This window comes from Mus caroli, unplaced genomic scaffold (genome assembly GCF_978045245.1).
Source record: "Mus caroli unplaced genomic scaffold, Mus_caroli_1 scaffold_3, whole genome shotgun sequence".
In the NCBI taxonomy this organism is placed as follows: Eukaryota; Metazoa; Chordata; class Mammalia; order Rodentia; family Muridae; genus Mus; species Mus caroli.
Window position 1 is genome coordinate 110,989,620 of NW_028227258.1, and position 23,297 is coordinate 111,012,916.

A 23,297-nucleotide genomic window follows, 5' to 3' on the forward strand; every position below is an offset into this window, starting at 1 on the left:
TACTGAGCCAGAGGGCTGGACAAATGACTCAGTGGTTAAGAGCACTTGCTGCTCACTCTTCCAGAGGACCTGGGTTCGATTCCCTGCACCCACATGTTGGTCTGTAACCCTAATCACAGGAAATCCACTTCAAGTATGTGGTACACAAACACATACACAGACAAAACACTCAGAAATATCTCATCATTCTGAAATTGAGGCTAAAACTTCCTGTGAAGTACAAACTGATGCTATGTAAGTAAGTTTACTAAGAGAGCTCGACAAAAGGAGTGCTGCTGTCCCCAACCTACCCACACTTAGTTTTAGCACTGGAGAAAGCCCAACTTTTCCTTTACCAGACCAGAAAAAAAGGTGGGGAAAAGCTTAAAAATCAAATGGTGGCAAACAATTTGAGTCCATTCTGGTCTATACAGTGAGTTGCAGGACAATCAAAACTATGTGAGAGACAAGATCTCGACCCCTTCTCAAAAAAAAAGTAAAAGAAAAAGCAAGAGAGCTAACACAATAAAATTTGTAACAGATGCAATTTTGAAACAAAACTATTACTTTCCTTGGTAACATTTTCTTCATTCCTAATGTCAGTCAACAATAAAAACATTGTATCTCCTTTTCTTCCATTTAGAGATTTACACACTTTTCTTGTTTATGTATTATCACAATAAATCCTTTAGTGGGCTAGCAAATTGGCTCAGTGTATAAAGCTGCTTCCCCTCTAAAGACCTGAGTTTAATCTCTGAGACCCACAGAATTGGTAGAAAGAAGTGCACCACCACTGCCCAGCATACCTTCTTTAAAAAAAAAAAAATTACCTTCTTTCCTCTAAATGAACTAGAGACAAATATTTTGCAGATTTTTTTTATCAATGTATTACAATGCTTATTCAGAAAACTCAATCCTGTGCAGGAAAGGAGGGGGCAAATATGCAGCAAACATTAATGTAGGTATCAAAACAAACTAAACTAAGTCGGGCAAATGCACCGACTTAGTTAGGAATCAACCAATTCCTGAAACTGTTCTCTAGCCTACACATATGAGCCTTGGCAGGAAGGCATCTACAACATTCACAAACACACTCATGCACCATTAATAAAATACTTGAAAATAATAAATCCTTTTTGTACTGTGATTTTAGCAATGAAACTAAAGGTTTTTTATCCCATCACGACCAAGAATCGTTATTCTATAAATGGTGTACCAACCCTACTAAGTCTATAATGCAAATATTACTTTTCAATAAAATAGAACAGACTACTGATACAAATGAAAACTTGGATGAGCCACAAGGAAGTTCTTCTGCAAGGAAGAAATGTCAATCTGTAAGTTCTATACTTTATGATTCTCTTTAGTAGATATTCTTTTTAAATTACATAAATAGGAGCCACATTAGTCACGGTTGCTGGAAGGTGAGAGTAGAGAGGATGGGAAGAACATAGGTGGATGTGGTTCTACAGGGCAGTACAGGGCTCCTCTGTGTTTCCATAGACTGTCTTATATCTTGACTGTAAGGACAGAACCTACCTGTGTAATAGCACTGCAGAGAACTAAACACACAACTACAAGTAAAACTTGGGAAATACTAGTAAAATTGATAAAAACTAACAATGTTACAATCAACTATAAGACTTGTAAGATACTAATTTGGAAAAGTATACAAAAAATATGTTTTATTTCTCAAACTGTATGTAACTTTATGGCTCTCTCAAAATTAAAAAAAAGTTATTTTTTTCTCTTTTTTTTTTCTTCTCTTTTTTTATTTTAGGAGAGAGAATATATGCAACCAGTGGTAGAGAATAGTTACCTAGCAATGTTCAAAGCCCTGGAGTCAATTTCAGCATGAGCATATACACAGGCACACAGCTGACTCTGCTCAGCACAGTGGCTCACATCTGCTATCCAAGTACTGGAAGGCTGAGGTAGGTGGAATACCAAGAACTGGGGGCCAGTCTGAACTACAAAGTAAAACCTTGTCTCAAAAGAGAAAAACCAAACAATAAAAGGGTGTCATTAACAGTTGAAAAACTTGAGTATTAGGAAAATGAATCTGTTAATGATATTACAACTGTACAAGGCAATGTCTCTATTCCTAAGGGTGAAGCATAGTCTGCGGCTTTCCTTTGTTCCAGATAAGTATATTTTTGGGACTCTTGATTTTTCACACACACACACACACACACACACACACACACACACACACACACACACTCACACACACACACACACACACACACACACAGAACCCAGTCAGTATAATGGGAGAGTTGGAAGCACATCTCTGCTTGTATTTAGCACAGGGTTCAACCTCCAGCATCATAAGGGAGAATAGGAGGGAAAGGGACCGATGGGTAAGCGCTGAAAGAAAGCTATGCTATACAGTTCTACCCTCACATCTCTTAGTCTTAAAAGACTTGGGAATAACTCAGATGGATGGCCTGCTCACATGCTAAAGCCAGGAGAGATCTCCAGCACAGGAAAAATAACAGCAACTGGTCTTTGGCTGGTGAGATGCTCAGTGAGGAAGAAAAAAAAAAACCACTGGCTGCCAAATCTATTCCTATATTGTTTTTGTTTTTTTCAAGACAGGGTCTCACTGTATATCTGACTTTCCTGAATCTCCGTATCAGAGCCAGCTGGCCTCGAACTCACAAATATCGCCTGCCTCCACCTCCCAAGTATTGGGATTAAAGGCAGACAAAGCCCAGCTTTTTGCTGCCAAATCAGTTGACCTGAGTTTAATCTCAGGAACTCCCACATGGTGGAAGAGAACCAACTCTTGGAAGTTGCCCTCTGACCTCTCCACACATTAAAAAAAAAAAAAAATCATTCTAGACCTATGTCACAAGAAGTGCATAGTAGTTCTCGTCTGTAAACCCACCACTTGGGATGCTGAGGCAGAAAAACTGCCAAGAGTTCCAGTCCAGCCTGGCTACAGAAAGCGAGATCTGTCTCTGAACACTAAAAACAAAAAACTGCTACAAATCCACTTAGACTTCTAAAGGTCTAAAAACAAAACGCCATTAAGTAATATGGGAAGTGACTGTCTAATATGTTTTTCTACACAAATTACATGGATAGTTCTGTAAAATCAATTACCTCAATATAAATGGTTATTTAGGATTTATTTATGTATTTTATGTATATAAGTGCTCTATTTCCTGAATGTCTTGCACCCCAGAAGAGGGCATCAGAGTCCACTATAGATGATTGAGAGCCACCATGTGGTTGCTGGGAACTCAACTCAGGACCTGTGCAAGAACAGCCAATGACTGCTTTTATCCACTGAGCCATCTCTCTGGCCCATAAATAGCCAAAAAGGAAAAAAAAAAAAAAGCCAAAAATCTAATCTCCTTATTTTGTTGTCAAACAAATGAATTATAACTGCAATCTAAAAGGCTAACACACACACACACACACACACTCACTCCAAAATTCAAGTCAAGTTTGGCGAATACACTTAATTCTTTCACGCACAAAAAAGTTTGTATAAAAGAAGTTACCCTCACACTAACAACAAAAACTGCTACAATGTATAAATGACAGCGCCGATAAAGCAGGGCATAGTTTACAATGTAAACAGATTCAAGCCCATACCCCCCGCCAAGTTATCACTGCGTGTATTTTTATGCAAACTGCAAACATCTGAAGCACAGGGAATGAGTTTAAGATAGCGTCAACAAGATCCATCTTAGAAGACACTTCTATTATCTCCTGCTAAGTTTTTGCACCGGTATTTTTAAAACTTCAGAGTAAGGGGTGGAGGGGGGGGAGTCTGTACTGAAACTTCATACCCGATAGCCCCTAGAAATGAGTCCCACCTCCCGGAGAAGGGTGACGGGGTGGGGCCGTTTTGCTCTCCAACTAACAAACAAATGCTGCTTTTCCCACTCCCAAAAAGAGACCGAGGGGCTGCAGGATCAAGTATGCAAGTGCCTGGATGGAGGTGACAGAGTAGCCTCCGCTTCTACAAGGGTCCATTCTTTCGAGTCCCAACAGTGACCCCCGGCCGGGCGGGGACCGGTGCATCCCAGGTGGGGAGGAAGAGGGAGGGACGGGACCGGAGAGGGAGAAGTGCTTTCAAGCAATGAATGAGTCCCGGCCTCGGCCACACCACCTGTTCCTTCCGAGGGTGCCACCCCGACCGGCCGGCAGGATCCCTGTCCCGAGCGGGGCCGCGACTCCTGGCCCGTGCGGCCCGCTGCCCCGCTCAAGGCCAGGCTGCTCCTCCCTTCGCTCTAGGAGGGTAAACGGCAGCCGAGCCGTGCGGATGCCGGGGAGTCGGGGCCTAGTCCGGAACCGAGGCCTCCGAAGCCCGCGGGCCGCGGCGCGCGGACGGAGGTGGGGGTGCTCCCCGGGCGAGGCGAGAGCAGAGAGTGCGCCCCGCCAGCCAGCACAGCCGAGGTGGGGTCCCCGCGGGGTGGCCGGGTGCCCGCTCGCCCGCTCGCCCGCTCGGGCTCGGGGCTGACAGGCCCGGCTCCCAGCGAAACCATCCCCGGCGCCCGCTCGCCGCCTCACACTCACCAAGATCCGCTTGAAGAGCGCGTTCTCCTTGGGCGGGAGGCTCACGGCCGGCATGGTTCCGGCTCCTCCCGCGGCTCCCGCCACCGCCCGGCTCGCTCAGTCCGTTTGTCCGCCCGCCGCCGCCACTGCCGTTCCCGAGCTCACTTCAGCCTTGAAGCCTTCACTCCGCCGCCACTAGGCCTCCGGGGTCGCCGCGCCCGCCCTGTCCTGACACTCCCTTCGCCTTTTTTTTTCTTTTTTTTTTTTTTTCCTCTCTCTCCTCCTTTTCCCCCTTTCTCACTTAACGCCGCCGCCACCTCCCCCCTCCCGGGTCTCCGTCGGCGGTTCACGTGGTAACTGAAAAGACCGACAGAGGCAGCCAAAATGGCGGACTCGGAGGGCTTTCCCACCCGGGTCACACCTCCCAACGCGCAGGCGCGGTGACCCGCTCTTCCCCACCCTCGATGCACCGGAGCCTGCCGGGAACGCGGAGGCTCGGCCGGCCTGCGGAGCCGCCGGTTTCAGAGTTGGCTCTGCCGGTCCTGCCAGTGCCGAGTGCCTGGGAGGGCCGCCAATGACGCTTCCGCCGCCGCCGCCTCCTCTCTGGAAACAGCCTTTCTGCCCCTTCTCGCTAGACCGGCCTGCCTTTCTCTCGGTGGGGTAGACTCACCCAGATGGTGTCATCATAGCTTGAGTATCAAGTGCCAAAATGGAGATGTTTTAAGAAGAGGTATAATGGTTCAGGGCCCAAGTGCCTGTATTGTGTACAGAAGCGAGCGAAGGGTAAGATGAGAGAACCTTCGCTTCTGTGGGAATTTGTGAACCGATCCGAAAAAGAGGGCTTAATCGTCTTGAAAAGCCTCTAAGAGTTTGACCTATGAAATGGGCCCCGGCTGGCTAGGGTATCAGCGATTTTTGTTACTATTGCTAGAGATAGTCAGGAAAGGTGTTGGCCAGATCTGAAGTGACATACTTATACTGCCAAAGGAGCCTCTGAAGGTTGAGGTATATTTATTCCATTGCTGGAGTCATATAATGCGAGGTCGAGAAACTGGCTGAGTGAGTCACCTTAATGTGGTGGAATTGAAAGTCGAGACTCCTGGAGTTGGCTTCTAATTCATGCTTAGGATAGTATCTGTTGAACTGCCTGTTAACAGAAATCCTCAATCCTTAGAGGCCAGACTCCACTGAGCAAGGTCAGGCCTGAGAGAGAAGAGGATCCAGACGTTCCATTACAGTTAACAATAAAACTTTAAAAAATGGCAAGCCATTGAGTCGCAAGAGCCATTTTACCCTTGATTATCTCGTGCGGGCCTTCTAGTAATCTGTGCATCCTGAATCATAAAGATGTGCAGCAGTTTGGCTCCTTTAAGTCTGTTTTTGTTTGTTTTGTTTTGAGACAGGATTTCCCAGTGTTTCCCTGGCTATCCTGGAATTCTCTCTCTTAAAAACCAAAAGGGGACCGAGCTTATAGCAGGCAAATCCTGGGGTATCTTTGAACACTAATCTCTCTAAAGATTTAGGAAAATTAAGTTGGTGAGATGGTTCAGTGGATTAAGGCACTTACTTTGCAAGCCTGACAGCCTGAATTTGACCCCTGAACTCACATGAAGATGGAAAAAGAGAAAAGGCTCCCAAGAGTTGTTCTCTAACCTCCATGTTGGCACACATAAGTAACAAGTGAATTCTGGGGCTGGAGAGGGAGTCCATAGAGGAAATGCCCTGTTGCTCTGGCAGAGAACCTAGGCTGGGTCCCAGCACCTCTGAAGAGGCCAGGTCAGGTGTTTGCTGTTGAAGAGCTAACCTGGTGCTTTATGAATGCCAGCCAGATAAGCACTTTGTTTTTGTTTTTGTTTTTTCGAGACAGGGTTCTCTGTGTAGCCCCAGCTGTCCTGGAAACTCACTCTGTAGACCAGGCTGGCCTCGAACTCAGAAATCCGCCTGCCTCTGCCTCTCAAGTGCTGGGATTAAAGGCATGCGCCGCCACTGCCTGGCCAGATAAGCACTTCTACCATTAAGCTAGCTACACCCACAGCTCTAAATGCAACTTTTGTTTTTTCAAATTGTACAAATAATTTTTTAAATCGTAAGGTTTTATTGGCATGTTAATTATACATAATAATGGTATTCATTATTTGTATATATGTACATGATATATTTCAATCATAGACACACACATACATACCCTTACCATCTTGTCTCCCTTGACTACTTTTAATCCCCTTCCCACCAAATAGTAATTTGGTTGGTTTGTTGGTTGGTGTCCCTAAGTAGCCCAGGCTTACCTTGAACCCATATCCTCCTTTGCTTTCCATATGCCGAGAATATAGATATAGTTACCTCTCCAAGTCTAGGCAGCAGAGGTTGGGTGGACCTGTTTTGTTATAGAGATGCTTTTATTTGTGTGTGTTTGTGTGCATGTGTACTGGTGCCCACAGAGATCAGAGTACCAGATCCCTTGGAGCTGGAATTACAAGTGGTTGCAAGCCACCCAGCATGGTGCTAGGAAAGGAACCTAGGCCTTCTGGAACAGCAGTAGGTACTCCTAACTGCCAGCCATCTCTCTCAGCCCAGACAGGGGTTCTAAGGTTCAGTGAACACGGGTCTAATTACAACAGATCTGATTCATTCCTGAGTTACAATGCACCTGTAAATAATAGTCTGACCACACAGTCCGTGACATGATAGCCTGAACTCAATAATAAAACACCTACAGTGATCACTACAATACAACAGATAGAAATTGCATGTGAGCTATGCTTGGAGTGCTCTTTGTGCTTCCAGGAAGTAACAGCCAAGGCCGTATGGCCCTGCACTGCACTGCTGCTGACCTTGCATCCTTCTCTATCACTGTGGCTGAAGGGCTTCCTCCCACTGGGTGTGGTGGCGCACATGTGTAATCCCAGAGCTGGGGAGGCCAGGGCAGAAGGACTTGAAGGATGAATTAGCAAAGCATGCAGGAAGATTGCCTGGAGTGGGAGAGCAGGGGCCAGTCTGAACATGCCATTTATAGAAAAGCATCAGAAAAGCTTCTGACTTCTTGTTTGTTTAATAAAAATTTGCATAAACAAGCCATTCTTCAGGTCCTGAGTTTGATCTATGGACTTTATGTATCTACTGTTTTCTTCTCATCCCAACTCTTGCTCTCCCTCCCCAACCCCCACCCCACCCCACCTTGAACACATCAGTTAAGTAACATGTTTCTTCATGGAAAGATCCAGTGCTGAAACTTGTTTTCTAGCTGCTACCTCAAATCCCCTCTTACCTAGGTCACAAATAGGGTTTTTAGCATTTAAATTCAGGACATGGTTTAAATGAATGTTACGAAAGACATCTACCAAACTATATAATAGCTATTAGCTTCTTGTTGGATTCTCTTTCAAGATGGGAGTTTCGTCCACAGCTGCCTCCCCACAACTGTAGGGGCCCATTGAGCTCTAACATGCTGAGAATGGTATCTTCATACTTCATTGCTTCCCCCAAATATACACTAGTAAAAGGACACAGGGATCAAAGCTCTGAGTACCAACTGGACTTTCCCAGCATGGATCCTGAAGTTAGTGATGGGCTTACTGGTTCTGTGTACTCTGACAAGCTGCGGCTTCTGTTTCAACTTGTTGAAGACTAGCAAAAGCTGTGTCAGGACAAGCTCTGGCGAGATGGTGAAGAAAGCATATCCAACTGCCAGGTTGCTGAGTGGACAAGAAGCCGCCAGTGAGCTGAGAGCCAACAACTGATTCAGCGCATTAGTAGGCTGGTTTGCTTACTTGTGCATTAGTCCAGTAGGCTCAAACTAGGTTACAAACCAAAGTAACTCATGCTTCAGTAACATGTTTAGCCATCATTTGAGTTTTAAGATAAACCACAAAGCACAATAGAATTATTTTGCCTTCTATCAATAATTTTTATTTTCCCCTGCTTTTCTTTTTAAATGCATTTATTTATTTAGTGTGAGTATATGTATATTGTGTGTACGTGTATGCTTGTCAAAGCACCCATGTGGAAATCAGGAGAAAACTAGGAGAAGTCTGATCTCTCCTTCCACTGTGTAGCAACTGAACTGAAGTCACCAGGCTTGGCAGTAAGTGCCTTTACTCTGAGTTATCTTTTTGGTCATACCTTTTTTTCTTTTATAAAATAGGGTTTTACACTAACCTAGGCTGACCTGGACTCACTGTGAAGCCCAAACTACCTTCAAAATTGAGGCACTCCTGCCTCAGCTACCCAAGAGCTGGGATTAGATATGAGTTATCTCATTCAGCTAAAGACTTTTCATTTTAATGAAAAGATTTTAGGAGCTGGAGAGATGGCTCAGCGGTTAAGAGCACTGACTGCTTTTCCAGATGTTTTGAGTTCAATTCCCAGCATCCACATGGTGGCTCACAACCATCTATCATGTGATCTGATGTCCTCTGATGGAGTGCTGGTGTACATGCAGATAGGCCACTAGTACATAAAATAAATCTTAAAAAAAAAAAAAAAAAAAAAAAAAAAAGAACTTAATGCTAAAAGTACATAGAAAACTGCTAACACTTATTTTGCTACGAAAATGGACCTAAACAGCTTTAGGTTTTAGCAAATCACTTTTCTGGGAAAGATTGTATCATCTGTAGGCTAGAGAGATGGCTCAACTGTTAAGAACCCATATCTCCCTAACAGAGACTTGAGCTTGGTTCCCAGCACCCACCTAGTTGTCACACAGCCAGCTATAAGTCCAGCTCCAGAGAAATGGTAGCCACTTCTGGTCCTCAATGGGAGCTTCATTATTAGACCCTTACCACCACCACATGCACACAAGACTAGAAATCTTTAAAAAGTAAAAAGAACCTATACTTTTTTAAAATGGTCTTTGGACACCAGGTAATATTAAGAATCCAGGGAAACAGAATCTTGATCGATTGCACAACAGAAAAGCCAGCTAAGCTGGGCAGTGGTGGTGCACACCTTTAGTCCCAGCTCTTGGGAGGCAGAGGCAGGTAGATTTCTGAGTTCAAGGCTGGCCTGGTCTACAGAGTGAGTTCCAGGACAGCCAGGGATACACAGAGAAACCCTGTGTGGAAAAAACAACAACAACAAAACCAACCCAAACAAACATCTAATTGGGGGTAGAGAGACGGCTCAGCAGCTAAGAGCACTGACTGTTCTTCCAGAGGTTCTGAGAGTTCAATTCCCAGCAACCACATGGTGACTCAAAACCATCTCTAATGGGATCCAATGCCCTCTTTTGATGTGTCTGAACAGAGGGACAGTGTACTCACATACATAAAATAAATAAATCTTAAAAACCAATAGCCAGGCGTGGTGGCGCACACCTTTAATCCCAGCACTTGGGAGCACGTGGACTGGAGAGATGGCTCAGCAGTTAAGAGTGTGTCTTGCTCTTGCAGTGGACCTGGGTTTTCCTACCACCCAGATCACACCAGACAACTCACAGGGGGATCCAGGACCCTCTTCTGCCCTCCATGGACATGTGTGGGCACTGATGCACTTGACAAGCAGGAGCAAACACAGACATAAAAATAAATAAAAATGTTTAAACCAGCTGATCAACCAGGGTGAGCAACACTGCTGACCTTCCAGGCACCTGCACACATGCACATAGCACGATGTAAGCCTACGCATAAAAACCAGCTTTTTAGAAAAATATGTATTTATTTATATGAGTACCCTGTAGCTATCTTCAGACACACACCAGAAGAGGGCATCAGATCCCATTACAGATGGTTGTGAGCCACCATGTGGTTGCTGGGAATTGAACTCAGGACCTCTGGAAGAGTGCAGTCAGAGCACCACTGAGCCATCTCTCCAGCCCAACAGTTTTGTTTTTTAAAGAATAGTGACTTGAGGCTGGAAAGATAGCTCAGTGGTTAGAAGCACCAGCTGCTCTTCCAGAAGACCCAGGTTCCACTCCCAGCAGCCATATGTCAGCTCACAACTGCCTGGAAGGCCTGTTCCAGGGAATCTGACACTCTCATGCAGAGATACGTGCAGTCAAAACAACAATGTACTTAAAATAAAAATAAATCATTTAAAAAGAAAACAGTGTCTTGAATAGGCAAACAGGGTATTTAGTACTTTTAGATAACACCTAAACTTCCCAACTATACTACAAGGATAAGTTTTATGTTATCGATAGACAACTATAGTAGAGATTAAGTAACAACTAAAGAATATATTGTTGAAATGTAGTATACCCAAATGATAGAGACATGACAGTCTGAATCTTGTTCTATATAGGCTCCTGGCATTATAGCCAATCCCATTGTTAGGTGAGCTAACGGGATCCAGATCTAGAGTTCTGAGGACCACACACTGGACGGCTCTGCCATCTGAGCCAGTCAGACCACTTTCATCTAGCATCTATAAAATTTTTAAAAAGATTTACTTATTTGTTTTATGGAAGTACACTGTCACTGTCTTCAAATACACCAGAAGAGGTCATGGGATCCCATTACAGAGGGTTGTGAGCCACCATGTGGTTGCTGGAAATTGAACTCAGGACCTCTGGAAGAGCAGTCGGTGCTATTAACTGCTGAGCCATCTCTCCAGCCTCATCTATAAGAATTTTATCAGGGCCTGGTGACAAAGCTCTATAATCTCAGCTCCTCAGGAGGCAGGATGATCAAGTTCATGGGCACCTTAGTGAGACCCTTTCTCAAAAAGTAAAAAAAAAAAAATTATGTGGGGCTATGTAGCTCAGTGGTAAGGCACTTGACTGCGATGTAGGATTCCACCCCGGTGAATAACAGAACCTACCTCATAGGACTGAGAGGAATCAATGTGATCTTGAGTATAAGTGGATTTTAGGAACTGTTAAGAGCCTTTGCAAATACAAAGTTCCCTTAGTCAACAAGTTTATCTTTGAGCACATCTCTTAGTAGATGCTTATAATCACAGCACGTCCTATAGTCACTGTAATGACTCGTGTAAAGCACACGAGTTTTTGGCTGACAAACGAACTCTGTAGTAAACCTGACCAGCACCCTGAAGATGGACAAACAGTTTTTCCAGCCCCAACCCTCTTCGCACCCTTTGTTTTATGCACAGCCCCCTAAGTCCGGGTTCTTGGGAACCTTGTACTGAAGGTAGGACTCTGGCCCACCTGCGAGTCCCATTTCTGCTGCCAGGGGGCGCTGCGCTCTGCGCCACCAACCGGAGATGCGCGCGCAGGGAGAAGGCGGTGCCAGCTCGGCCAAAGGAGCAACCCGAGAAGAGGCGGAGCCTGCGAGACAAGATGGCGCCGTCCGTAGTGCTGCGCTCGTTTTCGCGGCTGCTGGCCCCGGCCCGGCTGCCGAGCTGCTGTGAGTGTCTTTTCAGAGCCCATTCGGCCCTCAGCCTACCCACATCCACCCTGGAATCTCCGGAGGAGGAGGAGGTCGCGGTCCAGGCGGACCCGCAGTGACCTTCACCGGCCGCGAGCCGGGTTCTCCACTCATCATTAGCCGTCAGCTTTCCTCCAGGCTAAGCCCTGACCTCAGCGAATGGATTTTGAGTCTTTTTGACCCAGGCTTTTCAATGTCTGGGAGACAACAAACAGGGAGACCCTTCCGGGGCTGCCTCCCAACCTCCTACTCCAGAGCCTATGAGGGCCGGCGAGGCTTTAACCCAAGCTTTGAAGGCGCCCTGAGTCCCAAGGACGACCTTGTGTCTCTGCTGGTGTCCCCGAACAAATTGCTTAGGTTCTTTGAACTATGTTTCCTTGACTCTTTAAATTGGGTACGAGCAGATAGAGGACAAATGACAACAAAGCCGTGGTGGAGCTCGCCTGGAATCCCAGCCCCGCGGAAGTGGAGACAGGCAATCAGGAATTCAGGGCCAGCCCGCACCACAAGAACCTCTATCTCAAAAATTACGTACGCTAGTATGTGTTAGATTTTCCTCGCTGACATCAATAAAACACATATTCTCTCTCCTTTTTCAGCTTCAACACGGTCGAAGTTCTATGTCCGGGAGCCAGTCAATGCCAAACCTAACTGGTTGGCAGTTGGGCTGTCCGTGGGCGCCTCGGTTTTCATGTGGATTTATGTGAGTACACTACTCACCGAGCCCCCAGGAGCTGAAGTTACAGACATTTACGAGCTGCTTGTTGTTGGTCCCGGGGAACCAAACTTGGGTCCTTTGCAAGCAGTACATGCTCTTAACTGCCAAGCCATCTCTGCGGCTCCAAGTTCATCTACATTCTTGAAATTTTTCCTAATGGAAGGCTTAATTGCCGCCGAGATCATTAGGGATTGAAATTAGGTCTTTGATTCCTAAGAATATTATTGCATTAGTCATTGTTCCAGTTACACAGTCTGTCAGACTGTGGTTCTAAGAAAGTAGCTGCTCTCTGACTTCTAATTAACATACACAGAGGTGAGGGATGGGGTTGGTCATTTAATCACAGTGTGAGGCTTCTAAGGCTGGAAGGACAGCATACTGTATTTAGACATTGCATACACACACACACACACACACACACACGAACACACACACAGGTACACAAAAAGTATAGCATATACTTTATCAGCCAGCCTGCAACACACTCAACAGCTAGAGTGTCACTTCTTATAATTCCATATGCTTTCCACTGTATCATTCTCAAATTTAATGTCAGGCTGTGGCCAACAAATTATTCCACTAATAATTTTTGAGTTTGAATTTCTTACCTTTTTAGTTGTTTTAACCCACCCAATTTCTCTTATGAAACATAAGGATCTCTACTTGGTTTCTTGGTCTTTAAGCTGCTGAAAGCTCCCATTTCTAATTTTAACCATTAACTTGTAGCTCATCCGAACACACAATGAAGATGTTTTGGAGTATAAGAGAAGAAATGGATTGGAATAAACTTTGGAAATAATACAGTAAGTGTATTTATAAAGGACATAGATTATGAAAGTTTATCTATGTGTTTGTTTGTGAATGAGGCAGGGTCCCACTCCAAGAACACATGCCTTTTTTTAGTTCTAGCACTAGAGGGCTAGAGGGAGACAGATCTCTCTGAGGCCATCCTGGTCTAAGTAGTGAGTTCTAGGACAGCCAGGGCTAAATAAAGAGACCCTGTCTCAAAAGAGAGACTGAGTCTCACTGCATAGCCTTGAACTCATTATATAGACTAGGATCCACCTGCCTCTGTCTCCTACGTGCTGAGATTTAAGGAGTGTGCCTGCAGGGTGACACCAGTACTGAATGGGGCCATGCAAACCTGTAATGCCAGTACTGCAGAAACTGTGGCAAGGAGCTGCTGAATCTGAGGCTGGCCTGGTCTGCACATCAAGACCCAGTCCCAAACAAAGCCAGAAGGAAAATCAACAGTAACCAAACCACATTAAGTCACATCTTCTTCTCTGGTACCTTAGGCGTTGTTTCATAGCACTTGGGACAAGCTGGCATAATTTGCGTGTGCTTCCTAATGTCTGTTTGCTGTTCGTAGACTTGAACATGAACTTTCTACTGTATTAATGTTCATGTTCTCAAACTGTACTGAATGCCCAGCCATCTTAGGAGTTTAATGTTTGTAGAACAAATGAATGTATAAAGGCAGCGGATTCAGGATTTTTTTTTCTGCCTGGCCATGTTATGATTGTTACTGCAGCTAGCATCCACTGAGGAGTTCAGGTAAAACTTAATATGAATGAGATAACATATTTTCCATGGCCTATGACGTAAGAGAGAAGGTTTGTGAGTATGCTTGTGCACTCGTGTGTCACACAAAGCATATATATATATATATATATCACTTAAAGTATATGCTTTATTTCAGAAAAGGATTTGAAAGGAGTTCTTGATAAAGTGAAATCCCTCATTAAAATTAATCTTACCTTCTAGACTGAGGAGTTAGCTCAGTGGTTAAAACAACTGCCACATAAGCCTGAGGACCAGAGCTCAGATGCTCAGGAGGCATGGCATCCACTTGGAATCCAAAACTCTGGAAGTGAACAGAAGGTTCCCAGGATGAGATGGCCAATCATATTAGCCACTGGGGGCTCTGGGGCCAATCAAGAAACCCTGCCTCAATGAATAAGGGGAAAAGCCATTGATAGACATCCCCAGCATCCACCTGGAGCCTTCCTGTTGCTGTGCACACATGCAGACATGCACATGCACCACACACAAAATATGTCAGTTTCCATGGGTTACATTGACAAAAATAACTTGTATCTGCTAGATAATAAACATAGTAATCACAAAACACATTTTCTATATTGAAGAACTCTGAAATTTAACACTTTAGAATTAATTGTCCAAGTCTTCTGCTTCTTTTTTTAATACCACTTTGCCCATTTCAGTATTTATGCTATGAATTTAAAGTTAAGTACTGATTTTTTGGTTTTTCGAGACAGGGTTTCTCTGTGTAGTCCTGGCTGCCCTGGAACTCACTCTGTAGACCAGGCTGGTCTCGAACTCAGAAATCCACCTGCCTCTGCCTCCCAAGCGCTAAGATTAAAGGTGTGTGCCGCCAAGCCCGGCTCTAATATTGTTTAATAGATATATTTTCTAGATATTTTTTTTCCTGATGCTTTAAGATGAATTATTCAGAGATGTCAGTTTTAAGATTATCTGATCAGTCCCTTGGTTGATTGTTGTTTTTCCCTCTTCTTGTAGGTCAGCTTCATGTCATGATCACAGTTCTTCCTCTGGATTCACCCTCAGTGATGGATATGAGAAAAAAGTTACATGCGAATATGAGTTAGTCAAGTCAACATGTTTTGCATGGTTAAATTAAAGAAATAAAAATACTCGGGGGCTGGTGAGATGGCTCAGTGGGTAAGAGCACCCGACTGCTCTTCTGTAGGTCCGGAGTTCAAATCCCAGCAACCACATGGTGGCTCACAATCATCTGTAACGAGATCTGACACCCTCTTCTGGAGTGTCTGAGGACAGCTACAGTGTATTTACATATAATAAATAAATAAATCTAAAAGAAAAAAAAAATACTCGCGCTCCTCATATGTAGAGACGGAATCACTGGTCACTGCTGATGGACTCTTTACCTTTTTTTGTTTTGTTTTTGAGACAGGATTTCTCTGTATAGCCCTGGATGTCCTGGAACTCACTCTGTAGACCAGGCTGGCCTCAAACTCAGAAATCCACCTGCCTCTGCCTCCCAAGTATTAGGATTAAAGGTGTGTGCTGCCACGCCCAGCTACCTTTAGATTTTTGAGGGCTAGGACCCAGGAAAAAGGAGACAGGGATGACCCTGAAGCAGTGGGATACAGATGGACATAGGAATTATAGGAGCTAAAGCCAACCAGCCATGTGAGATTTTGGGTAAGTGGCCACTGGCCACTTCCCCGATTGGGCCTGGGGTAGCAGGGGAAGGTTTAAGAGTGCCCAGCCTTTGAGGTAGCCAAGCCATTTTAAAATTAACTGGTGTGTGTGTGTGTGTGTTCTCAAATCCAAACAGCTCCTGGGTGAGTACACACGTATGACCTGCCAGGAGCCAAAGCAGTGTAGCTAAACTGGCCTGGCTCTACAGAACTCTAGGGAGGAGTGTGTGCCCCTTTACCTTGGTGGGTTAGCTCTCTCTAGGGGCCTGACTTATTCTACAGTTCCTCAGGCTCTGGAGACCTCCCTGGGAGATTGATTAGTCACTCTAGCTACCTATTCTTTTTGTTTTGTTTTTGGAGATGGTTTTTCTGTGTAGCTCTGGCTGTCCTGGAACTCACTTTGTAGACCAAGCTGGCCTCGAACTCAGAAATCCGCCTGCCTCTGCCTCCCGAGTGCTGGGCTCAAAGGCGTGCACCACCATGCCCGGCTTTCTAGCTACCTATTCTTACTTCAGACCAGATGACAAGGTGTTCTTAGATCGACTACATGCAGCTGTGGATGGCTGACCACTGGTTCCAGCATCCAGGTTCTCATTTCTGGGAAACAGAAACTTGGGCCTAAGTCTCCCAAACTGCCAGTTTGCAGCCTGTCATAGAGTCAGCCTGGCTCTGGCTAACTTTGTCCTCTCAACTCCAACAAAGTATGTGTACCCTAGTATAGGCATATATGTTAGACTCCATGACAAAGGGAGTTAAAATTGCAGGTGGAGCTAGGGTTGCCAGTAGTCCATCCTTGAGGTAAAATTACCCTGGTGTATTCAGTTGAGCCCAGTGTCATGACAAGGGTCTTTCTAAGTGGATGTATGAAGTCTAAGCACTGGAGTGTTTGCTATTCTGTTTAAGTTTTGTACAAGTGACCGATCTAGGGCCTTACACGTGTCGCACAAGCACCCTGTCTTCACCATTTCCAGCTTTGAAGGAAGAAGATCAAGAGCCAAGAAATATCAAGGAACAACGTGAATGTTCCTGGTGAATGTAAGATGCACCCATAAAACTTCCAAGGTAATCAATGTGTAGTGTTTCAGGTTGCTTCATTTGTTAGAGAACCTATAAGAAACTGGTGGGATCACATAGAAATTGAGGCCAAAAAGTCAGTTAACTCGCCCTACTGGCTGCTCTGAAAAGCCATCTTTGCACTGTTCCCAGGTCATGCAGCCACCTTCGCTGCCCACCGACTCCTCCAATGCGGACTCCAGCAGCTTTCTCGACAGAGTCCTCGAACTCGACTAATTTCTTACTCGCAGCATCAGACCACCAGCGTGCCCCGTCAAGTCAGACGCGGCAGTGGACACCAGCTCCGAGACCACCACCGAGGACTTGAATGAGGAGGACGTTGTAGAGGAGGCAGAGAATGGTACCTGCCAATGGGAACGCTCTAAATGAGGAAAATGGGGAGCAGGAGGCAGACAATGAGGTAGATGAAGAAGAGGAGGAAGGGGAGGAGGAGGAGGAGGAAAAAGGTGACGGAGAGGAAGAGGATGGGATGAAGATGAGGAAGCTGAGGCTCCGACGGGCAAGCATGTAGCTGAGTCTGATGAGGATGAGGATGTCGACACCAAGAAGCAGAAGACTAACGAGGATGACTAGACAGCAAAAGGAAAAGCTAACCTTATACACAGTGACCAGTTCACGTGGTCACCTTAGAGCAGAGAAGCACAGCGGGCAGTGGCACCCACAGATGACATGTGCTCTCCACGACCCCACCAAAACCACAACATGAATTGGCAACATGGAAAATAAAAAGAACCAGAACTTGCCAGGCCCTGCTTTTTTTTCTTAAAAATACTTTAAAAGGGAAATGTGTTGGTTTTTTTATTTACATTTTATATTTTTGTACATATTGTTAGGGGTCAGCTATTTTTAACGATAACGGGTGATCAAACAAGCCTTCAGAGCGTTTTCTGTCCTACTTCAGACTTTACTTGTGGTGTGACCGTGTTCATTATAATCTCAAAGGAGAAAAAAAAAAAAACTAGTTAAAACAACAACAAGCAATCTTATTCGGAGCACTCCAGTAACTTTCTTTTCTTTTCTTTTTTTTAAGATGTATTTATTATTATATCTAAGTACACTGTAGCTGTCTTCAGATGCACCAGAAGAGGGCATCAGATCTCACTATGGATGGTTGTGAGCCACCATGTGGTTCCTGGGTTTTGAACTCAAGAGCAGTCGGTGCTCTTAACCACTGAGCCATCTCTCCAGCCCTCTAGTAACTTTCTGTGTGTGTACCTAGTTGTACTATAAGTAGTTGGTTTGTATAAGATGGTTTAAAAAGGCCAAAGATAAAAAGGTTTTTTTCCTTTTTTTTTTTTTTTTGTCTATGAAGTTGCTGTTTGTTTTATTTTATTTTGGTTTTTCGGGACAGGGTTTCTCTGTGTAGCCCTGGCTGTCCTGGAACTCACTCTGTAGACCAGGCTGGCCTTGAACTCAGAGATCCACCTGCCTCTATCTCAAGTGCTCAGATTAAAGGCATGCATCACCACTGCCCGGCTGTATTTTTTTTTTTTTTTGGCCTGTTTGATGTGTGAAATTATGTCCAACAATAAACCAGAATTTTATCTTGCGGAGTTGTTTAAAAAAAAAAAAGTCAGTTAACTCCGAATTAGTAGCACTTGTCAAATAAAATAAAATGAAAAAATGGACACTTTAAAAACCTTATTGCTAGCCAGGCATGGTGGTGCACGCCTTTAATCCCAGCACTCGGGAGGCAGAGGCAGGCGGACTTCTGAGTTCGAGGCCAGCCTGGTCTACAAAGTGAGTTCCAGAACAGCCAGGGCTATACAGAGAAACCCTGTTTCGAAACAACCCCCCCCCCAAAAAAAAACAAAAAAAAAACCTTATTGCTGGACTAGAGAGATGTCTCAGCTGTTAAGAGCACTAACTGCTCTTCCAGAGGTCCTGAGTTCAAATCCCAGCAACCACATGATGGCTCACAACCATCTGTAATAGGATCTGATGCCCTCTTCTGGTGTGTCTGAAGACTGCTACAGTGTACTTACATATAATAAATAAATCTTTAAAAAGCAACAACAACAAAAGCCCTTGTCGCTTAGCCGTGGTGGTGCACACCTTTATTCTCAGCCCTCAGGAGGCAGAGGCAGGCAGATTTCTGAGTTCGAGGCCAGCCTGGTCTACAGAGTGAATTCCAGGACAGCCAGGGCTACACAGAGAAACCCTGTCTCAAAAAAACAAACAAACAACAATCACAAAAAAAAAATCATCTTTAAAGAGTCCAGAAAACATCAAGACACCTGCAACATTGGAGACGGCAAGTTTTCATCAAAAGTAAAGTCTATTTTAATAAACATAATCTCCTGCGTGCCAGGTTTTCAGTGCACTTACCGTGTATGATCCGATCCTTTCTCTTGAGTTTATCCACTTTCACTTTAGAGGAGCCATTCCTGATGGACGAGGGCTGTGGGGTAGAACCTTTTACCATAAGGAAAGCACTCTGTAAATCCAGCTCTCAGGACGCTGATGCCAGAGGCTTGTGGACTTGAAGCCAGTGAATCTCTGCCTCAGGAAGAAGGAAAAGGAGTATTGACTATGCTGAAGATGCATTTGCATCCTTCCTCAGAGGCAGACACAGACACAGGCTGCCCACGTGGGAAAGAGCAAGCAAATCGTGCCAGGGTTTACACCTCAAAAATCAAGAGCATCAGCAAGAATCAAACTGATTCAGCCGAGCGGTGGTGGCGCACGCCTTTAATCCCAGCACTCGGGAGGCAGAAGTAGACGGATCTCTATGTGCTCACAAGGTCAGTCTAGTCTACAAATCAGGTTCCAGGACAGCCAAAGAAACCCTTTCTTGGTGGGAAAAATCATTCTAGATTCCCGAAAGAACTTAGATCAAAGGATTTTTTTTTTTTTTTTTGAGACAGGAGTCTTACTGTGTAGCTCTAACTCTGGTTGGTCTGATGCTCCCGAGGTAGAGCAGGCTGACCTTGAACTCACAGATCAACTCTCATGATTATGTGCATTTATAAGCCAAAGGTTGCTGGGAAACAACAAAAGCTAAAAAACTCAGGGCATGGTTCCACCCATACCATGGTTTCAAATATCTGGTCTCTAGCTAGAATTTAGCATGATGTTGTCTCCAAAAAAAAAAATAATAATAATAATAATAAATTAAATTAAATTAAAAATTAAAAAAAAATCCTTTCCTCCGCCCCCAAAAAACTTTCAATTGTTTCTACCTTAAAAAAAAAAAAGAGTTATTTATTTATTTATATGAGTACACTGTCTTCAGACACACACCAGAAGAGGGCATCAGATCCCATTACAGATGGTTATGAGCCACCATGTGGTTGCTGGGATTTGAACTCAGGACCTTTGGAAGAGCAGACAGTGCTCTTAACCGCTGAGCCATCTCTCTAGCCCATGTTTCTAGCTTTTTTATATTGTTTATTTTTTATTTTATGTCCGTTGATGTTTTGCTTGCATGTATGTCTCTGTGTTGATGGGTGTCAGGTTCCCCTGGAATCAGACTTGTTAGACAGTTGGGAGCTGCTATGTGGGTGCTGGAAATTGAACCCAGGTCCTCTAGAAAGGCAGCCAGTCCACTTTACCCCTGAGCCATCTCTCCAGCCTTTTAAAGAAATGTTTCTGTGTCTCTCCCTGTGCAGGCGGTAAGAAAGTCGTGAACTACCTGATGGGGGTTCTGAGAACCAAGCTCTGGTCCTCTACAAGAGCAGCAAACACTCCCAGCCACTGAGCCCTCTCTCCAGCTTCTGTTTCTGACATTCTACAGAGTCTAGGAAATGATTTGTTTTTTAAAGTGCATTTATTTAAGTGTGGAGGAGCACTGTGTTTGGGTGTGAGAGGAAAAAATAAAGAAAAGGAAAGAAAAGGACATGACTGCTCCTCGGTAAGGTAGAGGAGAAAGTTTACTATAGACAAGAGGGAAAGTGTAGCCAGAGGCAGACACATTTCAGAGAATTCTGAATGGTCATGACCTTGAGCCTAGTGAGGACAGAGGAGAGGGGAAGGGAGAGGGAAGGGGCAGAGAGACAGGGAGAGAGGGGAGGGAAAGGGCAAGAGGAGAGAGGTGCAACAGCCAAGAGGCCAAAGATACAAAAGGGGCCTGTAACCAAAATGTCTGGATTATATAAGACAGAGCCTCTGGGGGGAGAGCAGCTAAGCCTCTGGAAAAGGCTGGACAGTTGGGGGTGGGATGGGGTGGTGGGGTTCGATGCTGGGAGAATCGGGAGGCCCGGTCTGCTTTGATATGTTAAATATGCACCTCAGCCATTTGTCCCGGGTTTGAAACATGGATGTGACAGGAAGCATTTGCGAACTCCAAAAGACCACCAAGGAGCCATTTTCGATGTAATAGCATTAGGATCGCTTCATCACAAGCTCTGGTTTGGGCTCTCCTCCAACCCAACTCTGCCGCAGCAGGACGGGAAGGCAGAGCAGCCGCGAACACTTGGCAGGACAAGTTCGTATAGGAAAATAGCAGCCAATGAGGGGGTGAGGGAAGGGGTGCCCAGTCTGGCAAGCCTTTAATAGAATGACTATAAGCCGACAGGTGGGTGCTCTGAAGCAAGAAGGTATACAATCACAAAGGGTCTGAAAGTACGTCTGAAACAAGCAGACTAATCTTTGCTTCACTGTTGCTAGGAAGTAGCTAGGGAGTGGCTCTGGCCAAGGACAGCCTGGGGTCCTTCCTAGGACGAGTGGTGCAGCTTGGATTTGCTGCCTGTCAAGTTCTCAGGCTGCTGCTGCTTCTTCTTTTCTTTTCTTTTCTCTTCTCTTCTCTTCTCTTCTCTTCTCTTCTCTTCTCTTCTCTTCTCTTCTCTTCTCTTCTTTTCTTTTCTCTTCTTTCTTTTCTTTTTTCTTTTCTTTTCTTTTCTTTTCTTTTCTTTTCTTTTCTTTTCTTTTCTTTTCTTTTCTTTTCTTTTCTTAAGATGGAGGCTGTCCCAAGATGGAGTAGGTTTGGCCTCTCACCGTAAACATGTATGGAGGGCAGAAGACAATCTTCAAGAGATGGTTTTTTTGTTTCCATTATGTGAGTCCAGGGGATCCAATTGGTCCTCAGACTTGCGTGTCTCCAGACCCCAAAGACCTTAAAATTACCAGCACATAAGCCACAAAATCATGATTATTGTTGGCACTGGACCTTAACATTGTTTTCAAATTTCTATCTTTATCAACAACCAAAGATTAACTGGAGGTCATCTGAGTTAAGCCAACTTATTTCTGATCCTCGGTGTTTTCTGAAACAGAACAGAAAAATGTCAAGGATTTTCTCAAGGGCAGTGAAGAATCTGTCCCGAAGCCGGGGAATTGTCTGCACCTTTAGTCAGCTACAGCAAAAACTAACAAAAATGCCCTGCGGTGATGGAGAAGCAGCTGAAAATTCAGTGAAACTGACAACCAAAGGGCTTGGGTGTTTGTTTGGGAAACGGCTCATTAAAATACAAAAAGAACCCACAGAGTAGGTCTGAAGCTCACGCTGTAGACAGTTCCTTTGCCCTGATACCTAGGCCTTTAGGAAAACAGGAAGTATACAATGTCCCAGTACCATCTCTCCCAGCTGGGGCGGGCATACAGATGCAACCCTGTTCACTTACGAGACTGAAAGGAGCAGAGAAATCGTGACCCGGCACTGACTCTTCCATCGGGCTGAGCATACATCACGCATCGACTATGCTTCAGAGCTCTCCTCAGCCGCTTTACTCGCTTTACTCGGGTCTACAAGACTCACAACTCGGGCCTCTGTGGTGGTGGTAGCAGCATATGCCTTTAATCCCAACACTGCGGAGGCAGGGGCAGGGGTCCTGGTTTCTTGAGACAGGGTTTCTCTGTGTAGCCCTGGCTCCTGAAAACAGCTGGCCTCGCCTGCTCTACAGAGCGATTTTCAGGACACCCAGAGCTACACAGAGAAAACCCGTCTCAAGAAACCAAGATTCACAGTTCAGACTGGAGAGATGGCTTAGTGTTTAAGAGCGCTTGCTACTCCCCCCAGAGGACCCTTTACCTAATTGTCCTGTTAGTGGATTGTTTCCCCCCCCGCCCCCCGCCCCCCGCCTAATGCCCTCAGTGGTTCATTCATTCATTCATTCATTCATTCATTTTGAAGCAGGGTCTCTTGTAGCCTACGGTGTCCTCAAAGATCTTGAACTCCTGAGCATCCTGCCTCCCCTTCTGAGTGCTGGGAGTAACTTCTTGCGCCACCGTGTCTGGTTTTATGCGCTGTTGGGTATCGAATCCATGCTAGATAAACTCTTTACCCTATATTTAAAGTCCTGGACGTAGTGGCTGGCTTAGAACTCAGCCATCGCCAGGGGGAAACCTTACCCTTCCTTTAATCATAAGCCTGTAAAGTCGTCTGTTAAGTTTCCCCGCTACCTCTTCCTAGGAATGCTAACACAATGTGTGGGATAAAGTGGTCTTCCACCTGGAGAATACATTCTGTCTGCGCATGAATCCTGAATCAAGCGCGCTTCTCTAAACGTGTCCTGCGTGCTCGGGAGATAACTCCATGGGACA

The 23,297-nt window shown here is 45.0% G+C and overlaps 2 protein-coding genes across 2 annotated transcripts in view; one reads left to right on the forward strand and one right to left on the reverse strand.

The window, feature by feature from the left end:
• Naa15 (N-alpha-acetyltransferase 15, NatA auxiliary subunit) overlaps positions 1 to 4,901 on the reverse strand; it is a 56,171-nt gene extending 51,270 nt beyond the window's left edge. The window contains exon 1 of the mRNA XM_021158616.3: positions 4,516 to 4,901. Coding sequence (XP_021014275.1) covers positions 4,516 to 4,569 — 54 coding nt within the window. The 5' untranslated portion in view covers positions 4,570 to 4,901. The remainder of the gene's footprint in view (positions 1 to 4,515) is intronic.
• A 6,778-nt stretch (positions 4,902 to 11,679) lies between these two features.
• Positions 11,680 to 15,408, forward strand: Ndufc1 (NADH:ubiquinone oxidoreductase subunit C1). The gene is made up of 4 exons (XM_021158847.3): positions 11,680 to 11,795; positions 12,416 to 12,519; positions 13,261 to 13,337; positions 15,079 to 15,408. The coding sequence occupies exons 1-3, from the start codon at positions 11,729 to 11,731 to the stop codon at positions 13,318 to 13,320; spliced, it is 231 nt and encodes a 76-aa protein (XP_021014506.1). The 5' UTR covers positions 11,680 to 11,728; the 3' UTR covers positions 13,321 to 13,337; positions 15,079 to 15,408.
• Positions 15,409 to 23,297: the final 7,889 nt, after the last annotated feature.

Coding starts and splice junctions, on each gene's coding strand:
- Ndufc1 (XM_021158847.3), top strand. CDS start 11,729: ATGGCGCCGTCCGTAGTGCTGCGCTCGTTTTCGCGGCTGCTGGCCCCG. Junction 11,796..12,415: donor GGCCCGGCTGCCGAGCTGCT/GTGAGTGTCTTT, acceptor CTCCTTTTTCAG/CTTCAACACGGTCGAAGTTC. Junction 12,520..13,260: donor CGGTTTTCATGTGGATTTAT/GTGAGTACACTA, acceptor ATTAACTTGTAG/CTCATCCGAACACACAATGA.